This window comes from Homalodisca vitripennis, chromosome 5 (genome assembly GCF_021130785.1).
Source record: "Homalodisca vitripennis isolate AUS2020 chromosome 5, UT_GWSS_2.1, whole genome shotgun sequence".
Lineage (NCBI taxonomy): Eukaryota > Metazoa > Arthropoda > Insecta > Hemiptera > Cicadellidae > Homalodisca > Homalodisca vitripennis.
Window position 1 is genome coordinate 47,502,252 of NC_060211.1, and position 17,296 is coordinate 47,519,547.

The 17,296-nt window shown below is 34.0% G+C and overlaps 1 protein-coding gene across 1 annotated transcript in view; it reads right to left on the minus strand.

Moving 5' to 3' along the window:
- The window catches only part of LOC124363453 (beta,beta-carotene 15,15'-dioxygenase-like), a 46,075-nt gene that overhangs the window by 23,107 nt on the left and 5,672 nt on the right, over positions 1–17,296 (minus strand). Inside the window, exon 2 of the mRNA XM_046818702.1 lies at positions 5,307–5,440. Coding sequence (XP_046674658.1) covers positions 5,307–5,440 — 134 coding nt within the window. The remainder of the gene's footprint in view (positions 1–5,306; positions 5,441–17,296) is intronic.

Genomic DNA, 17,296 nt, shown 5'->3' on the forward strand with positions numbered 1-17,296 from the left:
CTTTCAAACATAACTTACTAACATTTTCAATATGCGGTCTTAGCGTGAGTTTGTTGTCTATTGTGACTCCCAGGAATTTTTAAATTATCCACTACAGGAATAACACATCCTTCCACTAACAGATTTAGATTGCTTACATTTTTTCTTTCTCGTGAAAATAATTACTTTACTTTTATTACCATTGAAAATGTAGGTGCAATTGGCCAAAATATTTCTCAAGTGAATCAAATTGTTCTTTGTACATTAGTTTGCGTTTGCTCGAAACCATTACCAGACGAATATATTAAAACGTCATCAGCGTATTGTAAAGATCTGGTGGGTTGTTGTATAAAATTATTAACCTCAGCAATATAGATGGAGAACAATATAGGACTCAAAACACTGCCTTGAGGGAGGCCCTTATAATTGCGTCTTGGTATTAACTGAACTAGAATGACTCATGATTATTTCCCTATCAGATAGCCATTGATGACAGTATTTAACAATTTTATTAGGAATACCAAGTTCTAACATCTTACTACACAAAACTGGGATTGAGACATTATCGTAACGCACTCGTAATATCCAATGATGTCGCAATAAGTGTCTGTTGAAAGACAATGCTGTGTGAATATCGGTTAATAATGTTACAATATAATCATTACAACCCCTTTTCCTTCGAAAACCATATTGAGTGTCTGGTATTATGTTTGACCTGTCGATGTACCATTCAAGCCTATTCTTAATCATAGTGTTTGAAAACTTTAACCATACACGGAATAAGTGATATAGCCCTGTATGATGCTTCATCATTTTTGTCTTTTGAGGGCTTCAATATACCTATCACTCTGAATTGTTTCCATATTTGTGGTATATCCGATTTATTATTCCATATATTATTAAAAACATTAAGAGATATTGTAGTGCATTAGATGGTAAGTATTTTATCATTTTATATGTGATGCCATCCAAACCTGGTGAGGTATCTTTCTTTTTAGACAAAATCGCTAACTCTAATTCCTTGAATGTTAAAATCATCTTCTAGGAAAGGGTAAGTACTGTTATTAGAGTCACATAGGCCTATATGAAACAAATCTTCTCTATTAGGAACATAATCTGGTGTGATTTGTTTCATAAAATTCTCACAAAGCTGTTCATTATCATTAAGTAGGTTACCATTTTTACAGTTAGATTGATTACACTTTAATTTTTTTGATCATTCTCCAAGCGAGTGGAGAAGATTTGTGTTTGCTTATCTCATTTACATATTTTAACCCAGCCTAGCCGTTTTGCATTTTGTATTGTTTCTCTAGCTGCTACCTGAGCTAGTTGAAAATTTGTGATAGTTGAGTGCGGACATATTATTTTTAAAATTACTGAAAGCAGTCTTCTGCGAGCTAACGGCATGGGAACATTCATCTGTCCACCATGCATTAGGCCTAAAGTTGGAGTTTATATTATTACACACTTTGTATCTAGGTATAGATTTTATCTGCAGCTTCTAGAATGATATTATACAACACTTTAATATTACAATTTTGCATTAGTATGCTATTAATCTTATTTTCTATTAAATTATTGTATTTACTCCAATCCGCCTTCTTAAAATTGAATTTTTTACTTTCACCTACATTGTTGTTTAATATTCTATTAGGCCTATTACAAATACTAGTTATGTCAAATTTGATTGAAATTGGGAAATGATTGCTACCTAGTGCATCTTTATTTATTTTCCCAGATGTTAATAGTGAATATAGGTTTAGGCGTCACAAAAAGTCAGATCAATAGCGGTTGGTTGATGACAAAATGTTGGTATGGTTGTAGTCCTACCATCATTTATACATATGAATGATGAATTACTGTATTCTTCAAAAATAGTATTGCCTCTCGAATTAGCCTTTAATGGACCCCAAATCGGATGATGTCCATTCATGTCACCACAAATAATTGTATATCCATTATCCTTGTTAAAAAGTTTGTCTTTCCAAAAGGAACGAGGTATATATTTATTAGTACAATAAATATTGTATATATTAATAGGTACTTTAAAATTTCTAATTTCAATAGCTAATAATTGTACTACATTGTCATTGAATTCATATATGGTTTTATATTTAATAGATTTATGATAATGACAGCTATACCTCCATAGCTGTCATCTCTGTTTACTTTTTAATAATGTATAATTATCATCGGTTAAAGATTCATTTTCATCTAACCATGATTCCTGAATTAAACCTATATGTATTTTTTCGGTCTTAAATAATTGTATGGTCTCTGGCCATTTAGGCTTTAGAGACCTAGCATTCCATTGTATCAGATTGAGGTCATTTGACATGTCCTGATGTATTATCTCTTAATGTTTGTGTTACTACCTCTAACAGTAACTACTTTATTCAGTTTATCTGGGGGCTTAGCAGTTTTTCCCTTGGGTGGACTCTCATTGGAGAGGAAGGAAGAAAAAATCTCTTCCATTGTTTTTTTGCACTATTTACATTTGACAAATTGACTTTAAGACATTTTGCTTCTTATTTCACTAATTTTACTGTGCAGGAGATCTTTCAATTGGTCCCCTACTTACACTACTAGGGTTATGTCCAGGTACTAATTTACCTAGGCTAAGTATATCTGATGACTCTGTGGTTCTTTTAGTGGAATTGTCATGTCTGGTTGGATGATTTTGATTGTATTGCTTATTACTATTGTAGCTTATTGTACTTTTCCCTAGATATAGGTTTTTTTTACTTGAACATATTTGAACTAGCTCTGTCATCCTGCTCCATTACATCGCTCAAGGTGAGAACCTGTTATATGTATTGATATTTGTTGATATATTATGTGTTAATTCAGGGTAACTCTGGATATTCAGAGTCAAAATTTGTTTTGATTTTGTCAGCGTATGATTGTCTTTTAAATTGTGTGCTTTTTGTTGCTTTGTATGATATTGGGTAATGTAGGCTAGCCTTAAAATAATCCTCTTTATGGTAACTCATTCTATTTTAATCAATTTTTTTGTCTCTTAAATTCTGGACATAATTTTGAAGAACTACTGTGTGGGCCATAACAGTGTATGCACCTTCGAGGTTGTGTGCACTCATCAGAGTGATATTTATCCCCACAGTCCTTACAGAGTCTGTCATTTTTGCAAGGAGAATTGGCTACGTGTCCGTATGAAAAACATCTAAAACATTGTTTAACCTGGATGACAAATGTTTCTACCTTCATTCGAATCATAGTTAAGTTTAATGTATTCAGGTAAACAATCTGAATCAAAGGTAATTTTAACAAAGTGAGTATCTATAAGAGAGTTGTTAACTCTCCTTTTAATCCTTTGTACTTGTACCAATGGATATTCGCTAACAGTTTCATTGAGTATTTTCATTTTCGCTTATGTCCTGGTTCAATGAAAACGACTCCAACAGAATAAATTTTTATATGGTTGGTACAAATACATTATAATTTGTTAAGAATTTTGAATCGATTAGATTTATTTGCCGCAGTGTAATTTTTTACATGTGACAGGACAGGTTGTTGCCTGCACGTACTATGAAATCTATGTCATTGTGGTGTTGTTTTATTATTTTACCAATCTGAAATGGATTTAATTTTTGTTTTACTTTTATGTTGAACTATGATTTCGTATGGCCCTTTGTTTACTTTCTTTGTAATATCTTTTAATAAAACTTTTTTTAATCTCAGTTGTCTGTTCATTTTTTGAGTTAGTGTTCTCTACATTTTTCCCATTTTCGTTTTAACTCATTTGTATTTGTGTCATTATCAATGTTAATAGTACTATAAGTATGATCTGACGTATCCATGTTAGATTTTAATAACGAATCTACCGCTATTTCTAGTTCAGAGGGGTTCATGTCCTTCTGAATCGGGGTGGCTAGACCTGATCCATCGTGTCAGGTCCAGCCAAGTCTTGAAATTATTACACTACTCTGTGTGTGTGTGATGTAATATATAGAAAAATGACAAATAAAACTATTTAACTTTATGATAAAATAATATTTATTAAAACAAAAGAAAACTCCAAATTAAGGTTAAGGTTACATTTTATTAAACTAAAATACCAGTTAAAAAAGCTCGAGAAGAAGAATCAGTAAGAATAGAACACAGGAAATCGGCAACCACACGTCCTAATCACTCGAAGTTCCGTAACTCGAATGAGGAGTAAGGTTTAAAGTAGGCAGGCGACACGACAGACGTTGTCTGCTTCTAGCTGTAAAGACAATATACTACAACAGGTGCCCTGTTGCCAAATCTCCCTCGCCAACTGTGTATTACAGAGTTGCCGTTTCCAGACGGCAGACGAGAAGCAGCCTACATTGCTCATTCTCGCTCTTCACGCATTTAATGTTCCTTATTTCATTTCGTAAATTCTACTACACCAATATTTCATTTTAAGTTTATGATTTACAAGTTTTTAAAAGACGTGCTATCTTTCTGTGCTAAACTAAGCAAAATTAATGGAGAATTGATAAAGTTAAAAGGTTCCCTATTGGTAGACTTGTATTTTCCAGTTTTAAGTAAGTTATATGTAAATTATTTAGACATTTACTTCAAAATTCTGGGGTGGCAAAATACCGGGCTCCACAATTCTGGGGTGGCAACTGCCACCCCTTGCCACCCCCAAATTACGCCTATGCACCTACCTGACAGTTAGTAACCTTTCGAACAACATGTATCTAGTCGCTATTTTTGCTGGTACATAAGCTGAATGGAAATGATGAAAATGTGCAGTCTTCCCTTAGAAATATTATATGTGAATGTTGAATTTAGCTCCAGTTCACCTTCCTCTTACTTGCAGCGTTTGAAATCTGACTTTGTCAAAGACTTGACTTCTGGAATCTAGAGCCATGTTCGTCTGAAGAGATAAAAAAAAGTTGGAGACAAAGAAGCATAATATGAACTCTTACATAATTTCAACATCAGAGACACCTAGACTACAAAATTTAAAAATATAGTGTAATCTAGGTGAATACGTATTCTCATTGTCTCATCAGATGCACAATTTTTTGTATCTCTTCAGACAAACATGACTCGTGGAATCTGAAAGCCTGTGACAGCGTTATATTCCAGACGCTATACTAAGATGAAGGTGAACTGGAGCCAAACTGAACATTCACATTGAATCAACCCGTCTCATCATAGCTACATTAAGTAGTATTTGTTACCATTGTTTTTTTCATTACCAATCACATTATTAAGTACTCTGCCATCCCTTTAAAACATGCATTATTTTACATAAAAAACATAAATTATTCTGTTTCTACAAATTTAGAGTGTTAAAAGTGACTAGAAATATTGTAATATCTACTCACTTTGTTTTTAGAGATTTCAAACTTGTAGACGACTGCGAATCCATCGAACCAATGATTGACGGTAAAATCATCCAAGTCAAACAATCCAGGACCAACTCGCATGTATCTTCCTTCCAGCCATTCTGGAATACTTCCTGCAAGAAATTGACCTTGATATTAAATGGTTAGCACGTTTTAAGATAGAAATTGTATACAACTTATCAATAATTATAGTAGAAAGACAGCTAATTAAACTTTTGTAACAGGAATAATTAACTTCTTTTCAAACTTTTTCATTGAACTAAACACATAGAGACATATTGCACTGTTTGTCACTTTATGCTATTCGGTTTTATAATTATTATTATCTATTACAAATAATGTAGTTTCATGGAAAATAGAGCTTTTTTATTGGAAAAATTATTGCAGTAGAAATATTACACAATTGTCCAATAACTTTAAATTTATTCGACTCAGTTTTTGTACCGTTGTGTCATTTTTCTAATATAAGGCCACTGTTCCGTAATATTTTACTGTTTTATTTTACAAACTAGAATTCTTTTTTTTTAATATGCTGTAAGATATTATAAATGTCATATTTATTGCTATATTGGTGATTTCATTGACATCATACTATTTCATTCATGTTTATGTATCTGCTGCTATGAACTATAATATGAGTAAATAAATGTTAACCATGTTCTTATTTGATCTCTAACACCTCACCTTAAAATATCTTAAAGATTACTTCTAAACCACCACTGATAGCCAGGAAACCGGGCTGCTTTTAAAAACAGTATCACGTTATCTAAATCTAAACAAAAATTTAGTATGGTAAAGTTATCTTCATCTTGTTACCAAACAGAATTAGCTTATTGCATATAATCAGAATATGGATGCTAGGTCTATCTCTCATAAAACAAAAACAACACTCAAACCTTCTTTGAAGTTCATAGAGTAAAATCACTGTGTGGAATCTAGTGTTATCCCATACATAAGTATGCAAAAATATAAATAAAGATGCAATCTCACAGCCTAGACGTGCAAAGTTATCATAACAATCAGTATACCAAGGTAATAGACCCTTTTTGCCAATTTCTTCCGAAGTATTAAATCAAGTTTTTGCCATTAGCTTTCTATGTTTCTTCTTCTCTCATCTGCCTCTAGGAGGTATTAAGCATTTTCTTCTAATGGGAATCTACGTGTTGTTTTCCTAATGGCAGCATTAAGAATACATTAGCTTTACCAGTAACTCTGCCTCACCAGACTCTATCAGGCACACTTTACATTTGAGATATTTATATCTATAAATTATCTTTACTATCCAGATGACATGGACTAGAAGTCTACCATCTAAACAGATCTAACAAGTGCATAATTCTTGTTCTTTTTTGTTTTTTTTTTTTTTAAGGAGAAGCCGATCCCCTTTAACGCCTTATTCTGCCCGTCCTCATGGGCCACTGGCCAGTGCGAGGATCTTATCAAACAGAATAAGGAGGAGAGTCGATACAGTACAAGTTTGATAGTACTGATGAAAGGTGCAAGGGTCACAGACAGAATTGGAACCTGCGATATCTTTAACTCAGACTCAAAGTCATACATCTTAGAACGCTCTGCCATCGACACTCCCACTGGTACCAAAAATCACATTCAAGCCATGGATTGTGATACTTGTCTATAATCCATGTGTATGATCCATAGATACAATACACTTTACCACAGTATTAAAGAACTAATTAAATCTAATGAAGGGAAAAATTAGGAAGAGTCTATTTGATTACTTGCACAAAATTAGCAAAGCACCATTTTCTCATTACTAAAATTCTTGTTAGAAATGCTAATTTCTTGTTGTCCAAATCCTTGAGGTTCATTCTGACATCTCCTCTTTAAGGCTCAAGGACACCATCAGGATCAGAGAGGTGAAGATGACAATGACAAGCTAGAAATCAGCAAATAAAGCTCCATCATGCTGATTCACATCCGTGTTTGTCAGCTTTAATGCGTTGACATGGATGTGGCCGTGTAATTGTCTAATTGCTTTGTTCAGTTATGGTTAGGTCACCCTGTCATTTTCCTCTGCCTACTCGATGAGCAAAATCATTAGTAACGGAGCTGGACTGTAATTTGACGTTAATTTCTTATTTGTTTGGGTCAAGCTGAAAGAAAGGAAACACACCTAAAGATAACCCAGAGTAAACTAGCTTTAATAAAATACCATTTAATGATGAATCACTTTCTGGACCTAGTTTTAACCTCTAATTAAGTAATAGAGAGTTAAACCGTGTCGATCACACCAAGCATGAAGGGGAAATATTAGAAATTTCTCACAAATCATACTTCAAAACACTTTTGTCCTTTTATATATAAATGACAATTTTCCAATGCTATTTTACAATATAGAAGATGATTTAACAAGTTTTGGTTTATTTTGTCTATTGTTCAATAGTATGTCTTTGATATTAACACACATTATCCTATTGGTACCTAGGACACCTCTGTGTCATCAGAGTAGTTAGCGGTACTCTACAGACGGATGTGAGTTATAATAGTGTAAACTAACAGTTTATAACAAATGTTCAGAATCAAAGGTTACATCAGTAACACTAATCCCATAATAAAGAACAGCATATACCAATAGTGATTATAACAAGATTATCAGCCAAGTAAATGGTACTTGTCTAGAAGCCAAGAGCCAATGAGCACTATATCTCTATCTTTGTAGAAACATACGATCTAGTATTTCGTGAATTTGATACATGATGTTCTTTTAAGAAAGGTATTGATTGCCAGCTGCAATTTTGTAAGTTGAAATTGGTCAGTATCAAAAGCGTTAAAAATATCAAACCATAATTTTTCCTCAGAATAGATTTATTTAGCTTGACACATTCCAAACCTGCCAAAAATGTGAATAAATGCTTAATGAGTGTCAGCCAACATATGAAGACTAACTATTTGGCTAAGAATAGCAACTTCTTGTCCCTTTATCTTGAAGGCTAGCATTGATGTAACTATTTTTTTATGTGTCTGGTTGACTCTTTCGACATCCCACAAAATATCGCGGCTGGTCAATAATCTATTTCTTTTTAGGTGAAATTCCTTTATCAATTTCATCAAAACTAGGCTGTGACAATGCAAATTGACTTTCAGCTCCCAGACCATTAGCATAGCTGCTCCATTTGCTGGGTGAACTGTGTATAATAATACGAGTTATTAAACTCATATAACATGCTGAGGCATGTTAGGGTGGTGGTAATAAATATATTATTCAATGAATATTAATAGGTTTAATAAAAAAAAAACTTGAAGTACAGAGGAGAGTGAACTAAAACAATGAATATCGTTACGTGTAGAAAAGTCGGTTGCTCCACCGTACTTAAAGATCGTGTCTAAAACATCATAGTTCACTAAATTGTCCACCTGATGAGATAATGAGAATACCTCTTCTCCTATATTACACTATATTTTGTAATCTAGTTGTCTCTGATGACAAAACTATGAAAAGAGTTCATTTTGAGCTTCATCGTTGCCGATGTTTTTGGATCTCTTCAGAAAATCATGACTCCAAATTCCAGGAGTTAAGTCTGTGACAGCGTCAGATTCCAGACGCTGCACTAAGACGGTGACCTGGAGCGGTATAATCAACACTCATATTGAATCAACCCTTCCCACCGTTATGTGTAGAAAATATTCGACCTGTAGCCTATCAAATTCATGTTGGAACTAAAAAGGAAAACAATTATCAAAATATATGTAACCGCAACCCAACCACCTAGTGTAGTCCGAGCTCGTAGTCAATCCGGTTAATCGTCTATTCCGACACATTCCGGTGCGGGAAATCGGTGGCGTCCTTATCCGCTCAATAGTCCGACCCTTAGACAGACAGCTTCGTAAAATGATTGATGGGAGAAGCTTGCTGTGTAATTGTAAATGATGACAAAGGATCCAGCACAATAATTGAAGCAGTTAGCAGAATATAATTGTTAAATTACGTAAATTCTCAAGGATCTATAATCAAGGCTATTACTCAGTGATTCCCTGGGTGTGAGTAAAATCCCAGGGATATAATTCTCATAATTATTTTTAATGGACGTCTAAAGGATACTAAGACCAGAGAAATGTCGCTCTACTAAGCTCGATTACAACATATCGATTTAAATGGAATGTCATGTGTAATTTTCTATAATGGTTAATTGGCTCGATAAGAAACAGACGGAATAAATAAGGAATAATAGGAATAAAATATTCTGACACGTGTAACTGCGAAAGATAACTTCTGTTTGGTTACACAGATAACAGAAACTGTCGCTCTGAGAGTATTTCTGTCTGTGGTTGGTCATAAGCTTGGATTTTCTGGGGAAACTGTGGCTGTGTATCTACATTGCTTTGAAAATTGTTACCTAAGATCACGCGTTCTCTACCTCACCATAACGAGTTAGCATTTTGGAATGAGAGCAGATATTCAAACGAAAGTTTTTATTTAATGATGTAATATCAGTATATTTTATGCATAATTGTTTACCTTGCTGGAAAACGTTTTATCAACAAATGTGTAATTAACGCAACTCCCCATATAGTGAATTAGAGTATTTAATCAAATACGTCTGTAGGCCTATACAGGCAAATTTTAGATTTAGAAAAAACATTTAACGAGTTTTCACCGTTGTTGTTACAGGCTACTGCCGAATGAATTTGTTGTGCTCACAAATGCGGACACAAAGCGCAAATATGAAGTGTTTTTCGCCCACCACAGTCAAATTTAGCAATATCTTCATTTACCACACTGCCATCAGAATCTCTTGAACCATCACGTCAAGTCGTGGTTGATAAATTGAGTCCGCTTCTCGATCGCCAACATACTCAGAAAAGTTCACTGCTCGATGCCTAATTCACAACAACGCATCCGGACAATTCTAAAATTTATAAAACGTCATTATCGTTATTAGAACTATTTCTTGCCATACCGACTAAAACAATTGAAACAAGTAAAAAAAATACCCTGCAGTAGTAACTTCAAAAAAGGAATTGAAAAAAACTAGAAAACAACAAAGTTTTGTTTATAACGTTCAGGTAGAACTTCGCTAATGAGTTTCCGTGATAGTTCCTTAGTTGACCGTTAGAGTGTAGCACCAATTAAACAGCACTTGGTAGATTTGCAGTAGTTCAATAAACACTTCTAGAGGCCAATGGGTATTATTTTACAGCTGTCAGACGACGCGTCGTGAAGCGAAGCAGCTGTTTGAAACGTGTTGACACGGACGTTGCAGTTATGGGGTAGACAAGTAATAATACTTACTACATTTAAATTATACTAAAGATGGTTGAGCTTAACGGCCTACTACGGTGAAATAATATTTTGCTCATTAATTTTCAGGGTGGTTCAACAATGTTGTCAAAAATCACAGAGATCCGCAAATAATACCTGTAATATTAACCATTACGATAATACATCGTTCCGTAACAAGGGAAATGTGTATTTAGATATTTTTACGAACACTGCACACTTAATATTCAGTTAAAGTCAAAACACTTTTGTGGCGAGCACACATTGATGAAGCTACATGTTATTTTTTCCTACTTTAGAGATTTTATATTTAACTTCTTAATCCTTATACTGAGTGAAAATTGTATAAAACACACAACGATCCTGTTGTCAGACGAATGAAAACACATTAACCTAATGGAGCCTAATCCACACTCCAGTTAAGCAGATTATAGAACACAAATACGTTGATTCTTTCCGAACTTGGAATACTCGAGTTTTAAATATTGCTTTCTATTAATGTGTGTTTCTAAAAATAAATAATTAGAGTAGTAATAATCAATCAGTAATGATATAATAGATACCATACGCATTGTAATACGCCTGTTCTTACTGTCCAGGAGCTTTTTTAAGAAATGTGTAAAGAAATGTTTATCCTGAGAAAACAATCAACCATCAGTTGTTTTTGTGCTGGTTTTTGGCGAGAGTCGAAATTAAAGGGCATCGAAAAGGTTAACAATATCAAACAATATTATTTAGCTAGTGACACGAAAACCCAATCGTCAGATATTTTAATAAAAATTACGTAATTGTCAACGAACTGTATAAAGATCGCCTATTTGACTGAAAATGTCTCCTTTAAGTGACATTTTCTCAAATCGATATAAGTGTTCTTTATATGTCTGATATATTCAGTTTAAAGTGTGTCAAGCTAAAAAATTCAGAATAATATCGTTTAATATTTTTATTCCTCTCATATCATTCCTTTTCGACCTGACCAAGACTAGCGTGGCTGACTTTTTTCATTTTTACTATTTGTGATTATCTAATTGGATTCACGAAAGTAACACACAAAACACGAGGCTGCATGAGTGTCAAATGTAGTTGGATGGCCCAATAACCCAACTTCTGATAAGACTGACCGTGGCTTTGTTGCACTTTAAATTTTTGACCTCAAAATATAGTTTTCCTTTCTTAGACGAAGAGAACTTGTGTACCAAATTTCAAGTCTCTTGGACCTTTCTATCAAGTGTTATCACACAAACAGACAGACGACACAGTTTGACTTTGAATTGGAAAAGTTCTAGAACAAGTAAAGGTAATTAACGCCGTGTTCTGAAAGCTCCGCCTACTTCCATACCATGTTGCTCAAATGGGTTTTCATCTGACGACAATGGAATATCCAGGCGTGGCAGAAGGAGAACAGCTCAACAAGTTTATCCCAAGGTCAACTATATATTTGTGTCTCATCCAGTTGGTGGTGTAAGAGTGTTGAATCACTAAGTTGATCCATAAACTTGTACAATTACATTCGCGTTGAATGTAAAGGAATGAAAACCTTAAGACACTTAGGTTCGACATTTGAAAAAGAGGGTATATTTCAATCCTAGAGACGCAGTGATCTAGATTTGTAACAATATAATGACGGCAAATAAATCCTATTATCCTTTCACACCACAAATGGTTTACAATACTATGTTGTTGATTAAAAAACTATCTTGAGATTAAAGAATGGTTCCACTATTGAATCCGATTGTTTTTAATAGTAGTTTTGGAAAGGAATAGTAATAAAATTCAAACTATACTGTTTAGATAAACATATTGAAGGGTAATTAGAGAATTTAGTATAGACAACAATCTCAATTGAACGTTGACTAATTATATTAACGGAATACTCGATACTGTTAAGACCCAGTTGTAGTGTTGTGACCTTGAGTTTTATGCCAGAAGAGCAACGTTAAACATGAAACACTTTTATGTCCTTATTTATGGCTGTAGAATTATGGAATATGTTTCATCTTATATTACTATTATGCATTCAAAGCTGTTCAGCTTTTCTTGTATAGTCATACTTTTGTAATATTTAAACAACAGTCATTTTTAGTTTTTCCAAAACATCAATAAATATATAGAAAAAATAAAAAAGCGTTTCGATGGATATTTCATGAGACATGCATATCTCATAATTCTAAGAAATAAAAGTAAGGTTGTAAAAGCGTATACAATTTTACATTGTCCTTAAGATGCTAAAATCACACTATACTCAACACAGCTATGGTGGGAAGGGTTCATTCAATGCGAATGTTGAGTTTAGCTCCAGTTCACCTTCCTGTTATGTGTAACATCTGAAATCTGATGCTGTCGCAGACTTGACTCCAGCAATCTGGAGTCATGCTCGTCTGAAGCGATCCAAAAAATAGTCGGCGATGAAGAACAATTAAGGTCAAAACGACCTCTGCATATTTTTTACATCACAGACACCAAGACTACAAATGTAGTGCAATCTAGGTGAAGAGGAGGTGTCTCTTCGGGTGCACAATTGACTTCACTTAGAGCTTCTTCGTACTTCGTTGTCGACTATTCCTTCAAACGAACATGACTCCAGATTTCAGGAATGATGTCTGCGACAGCATTAGATTTCAGATGCTGCACGTAAGAGGAAGGTGAACTGGAGCTAAATTCAACATTCCCACTATATTTGTCATTACAGCCAACTCTTAATTTGTTCCTAAGGTAACTGATACTTTATGTAACAAGGGTTATTCCTGAAGGTCGAAAGCAGTGCCATAGGCAAATGGGGAGGAGGTGTGGCCGTTAAGGCCCCCCCCACATAATATCTCACAAGGGAACTCCAAAATGCAATCGAAGAGAAAAGTATTGGAAAATTGGACCTTGCTATAGTAACCAAGCATTTGCCAACTGCAATTCGTACCTCAAATAGTTCACAATCTTTGGTTTTTGCTGGGCTTGGTCCATTCCTATGTAAACCCTCCCTTCCGAAATCCCTAGCTACGCCACTGAGTGAAAGTGAAATCTCCCGATGTGAAACAAAGAGTAAAGAATAACGGTTTGGGCGGATTCAGGACATTGTTGGGCCACACTCCGACAGCGCTAAAATAGAATAGGTGTACTCAACCATTGCCGTTCACTTTCATTAGGTACGTCACAGTGTCGTAATCGAAGAACATCAGATTGTTCGAGTTCTCATCTTTAACAACCTACAGTAATGACACAAGTTTGTTCGCAAATATTTGAAAATCAAAATCATTTAGTCTAGAGGTGCTAAAAATAAACTAAGTATAACCAGCCAAGAAAAAATATGTCCTCTCGTTGCTACTGCTTCACTTTGGAGAATTATGGAGTGAAAACACTAATTTGAAGTACTTCAGACAATTGCTTACTTCAAATGAACAGCTTGACGAACTCGTTTACAATGAGGAAGATGATTGTGAAGTACCATAAGACTTAAAATTTCAACCAGAATATGAAGTTGTTCAATAAAGTTTGATTAGCTATTTTTGCCAGTGAATTTTAAAGAATTAAGTAATCCTTTGTAAACTGTGTATTTTTTAATACTAAAACTGAGTGTTTTATTAGGTTCTTAGAGCGTCTGATATTAAGCACTAGAACGATATTTTTTAGCTCTTAGGTTATGTCTTACTAAGTACAATTTTTGTTCTAATAATATTACATTATGTTAGTTATTTACCCTTATTGTCGGTTTTTAACTGTTTTCGCATCTCTTGCAAGATTCAAGACGGCTAACAGTCCATTTGCAAAAACAGTTGTATCCAACAGACATTGAATTCAATATGTTTTTTGACGAAAAATCCATTGGAATAATTACCAACCGAAATATAAATAACAGTTTTTGCTAAATAAGTCCAAACCATTTGAAATGGATATGGCTGGTTTTGCTGTTGGGCTATCCATGTGTAAAATGGAAGTCTATCTTTCTACCTGTGCTATAACTCTTAGTAGAAGGGTCCTAGAGAATAGAAACGAAGTACATACGTTTCTTTGGATCCAAGGAAAACTATACTGATATCGGGATATAAATGAAAAAGAGCAGTCTGTCTACTTGCGGTATGTCACTTTTCAACTTTCATGACTTCTAATGTATTTTTTAGTAATTTTACGATGGATCTAATAATGTAAAGAAAGATACAATCTATTCAGTATCAAATGTTTATAAACTTTAAATGGTCGACTTTTTGTTCACAATCGTCAAAACTTAACTTTTTACCATAATATTGAGCTGCTCATCGATACCTTAGGTATGTTTACGTTTTGGGCATTGCTTTAGATTTTACACCGAACTCTCAAAACCCGATCCATTCATATGGGCAAGGGTTGATGATTCTATAAACAATAGTTTCTTGGGCCCATAATACATGAGTCGTTAACAATCCCTGAGCAATGCTTTTTGATATGCAGACATTGACGAAAAAATAATCTGAAGTGGTTGAATGTTGAGTGTAAGAGTCTAGTTTAAAACAACAAAAGTAATGTTATACTTAACAGGGGGCAGCAAGGTGGTTTTAAAAGGTTCTTAACGAACTCTTCATGTTAGTTTTATTCTCCGGAATGTTGTGCAACCTTGCAAGCATGGTTAGTGGTTACGTAGTGGTAACAATGTCATTTAAACCAGTTCTTATTTACCAGGTGCGTGGCGACAATCATAATGTCTTACACAGCTGCAGAGCTTTATCGACCGAGGAAATTGTCTTTTATTCTTGTTTTAGGTTATATATAAAATCCCGATTTTCGCAAATTATGGATTGTAATTAAACTGGATATTTATTAAAAGTACAATTTGATTAATTTAGAGGCAGTATTTTTAACAAAATATGTAATTTATTATATTGCTTAAAGTTCACAATACGTTTCATTCCGTTTTAAAAACGTTTTCTGTTTTGTTGCCCAATACATGAGGCCTTGGTCAAAAACATTAAACCTTAATTTTACGATGATAGCAAAGTAACAGCAATTCTCAAGGTCACAATATTTCTGTAATTAAAAAATTTTGTATGCCTAGACGAAAGGTTTGCACTTATTATAATTATTGGAAAAATCATTTCCACAACAGTCAATTATTCAAGGTATGAAATAACAATGTAAACAAACAATACCTGTTGCTGGGTTGTATTAAATTATCGTTTAATTGCTCATTAAACACTACTCCCTCATTGAGTTTGAGATTTTAATAATGAATAACAGGACCTGCTTCAGTTGTGTAATAAATAATTTTGCTATAGCTCATTGTTAGAGTGTAATTAATTTATAAATAATCCATCATGCGTTTCTCATGTTATTTTATGCTGTATACGGGTAATGATAGCTTTGATCCAGAGTTATTCCCACATTCTTAATTTAGAGTAGGCGCTATTAAACCAGTGGTTGCGCAAGGTGTCAAGGTGAAGGCCGTAAAGCGCAGGCCGTAAGGAAGGTCGCCCGGTAGGCCTTAGCCCAGGACAGCAGGTTCCATTATAGACGCGGGGCCAGCCAACAAGAAGCGGTACTCTGCGTTTCGTCACTTGACTAACGCTCAGTGCGTCTTCGCTTTCTGTGAAAAGCAGATTGGATGTAAAGAATTAAAAATACTGATAGTGGCGCAATTGGTTTTCGGATGGAGTAGTTCGTTTTAACTCTAAAGGGAATTTGGTCACGGCCGTAAGATACCATTTCTGAAGATAAGGAAAATATCATTGTTTTACTATTCCAAGAGGAATGGTAGGAATTTGAGGCTGAATATTATAATCAGGAAAAACTTAAGATAAGGATATGAAATATTTACATCATTTACATGTTTTTATTAATAAAAAAATAATAACCTCGTGCCATTTATTGAATTATAATTAATTAAGAATTATAATATCCTTAAAGGACGTTTCTTTGCTGAGAACGATCTTTCAGCAGTACATGTAAGTAACACTGAATTATTTAATATAATAAAAATAGTTTGATGGAAAATTAATTGAAAATGAGGGGATCCTGGTCCCCTTGGAATCAATCTGTGGCTACGTCCTTGACTAATGGTAAGGTTTCAAGTAAGACACATTATAACTTAACAAACATCATTAAAACATTGTTGAAAACTTTTTCACGTAAATACGTTTTTCGTCAACCATTTTCCTTCATAATAAGATCCATCATATTCAAACCTGTATTTTTATTTTATGGAAGTCGCTTCGTTTAGAACGGGCATATTGGCTACTATATTGAATGGTATTGTAGTAAAGGAATCCTTTGTAACTAACTGATAACTATGTACCCAGTACAGGATTTGATAACTAGTATTTACTTGCCTAATCAGATGAGAAAAATGGAAGTACTGTATACATCTGCTAAGAATCGACTACAGTGAAACGACCTTGCGTTTACCCCATAAGACCAGTGTTAAACCGTATATACTTTTTAACGCCTTTTTTTGGTCGTAGAATTACGAGAGGTATCTCATTTTAAGGATCGCATTAAATTGGCATCCAATGGTTTTTCTGGTTTTCTTGTAAAATGTACTTTTTAGTGACTAACCGATAAAGTATAAAAAGTCTAAAAGATTGTAAAATCCAATAAAAACAACGATTGGATACATATTGTTTGAAATTATTCATTTAGCATGATTTTACCACAAAAAATAAGGTAGTAAAAGTGTCATTGTTCTTACGGGACTAAGATCATGATGGCTGCCAACACAGCCGGGATTAAAGAGCATTTGCAAGGTAATCTTGTTTAATGTCGATTCCGGGAT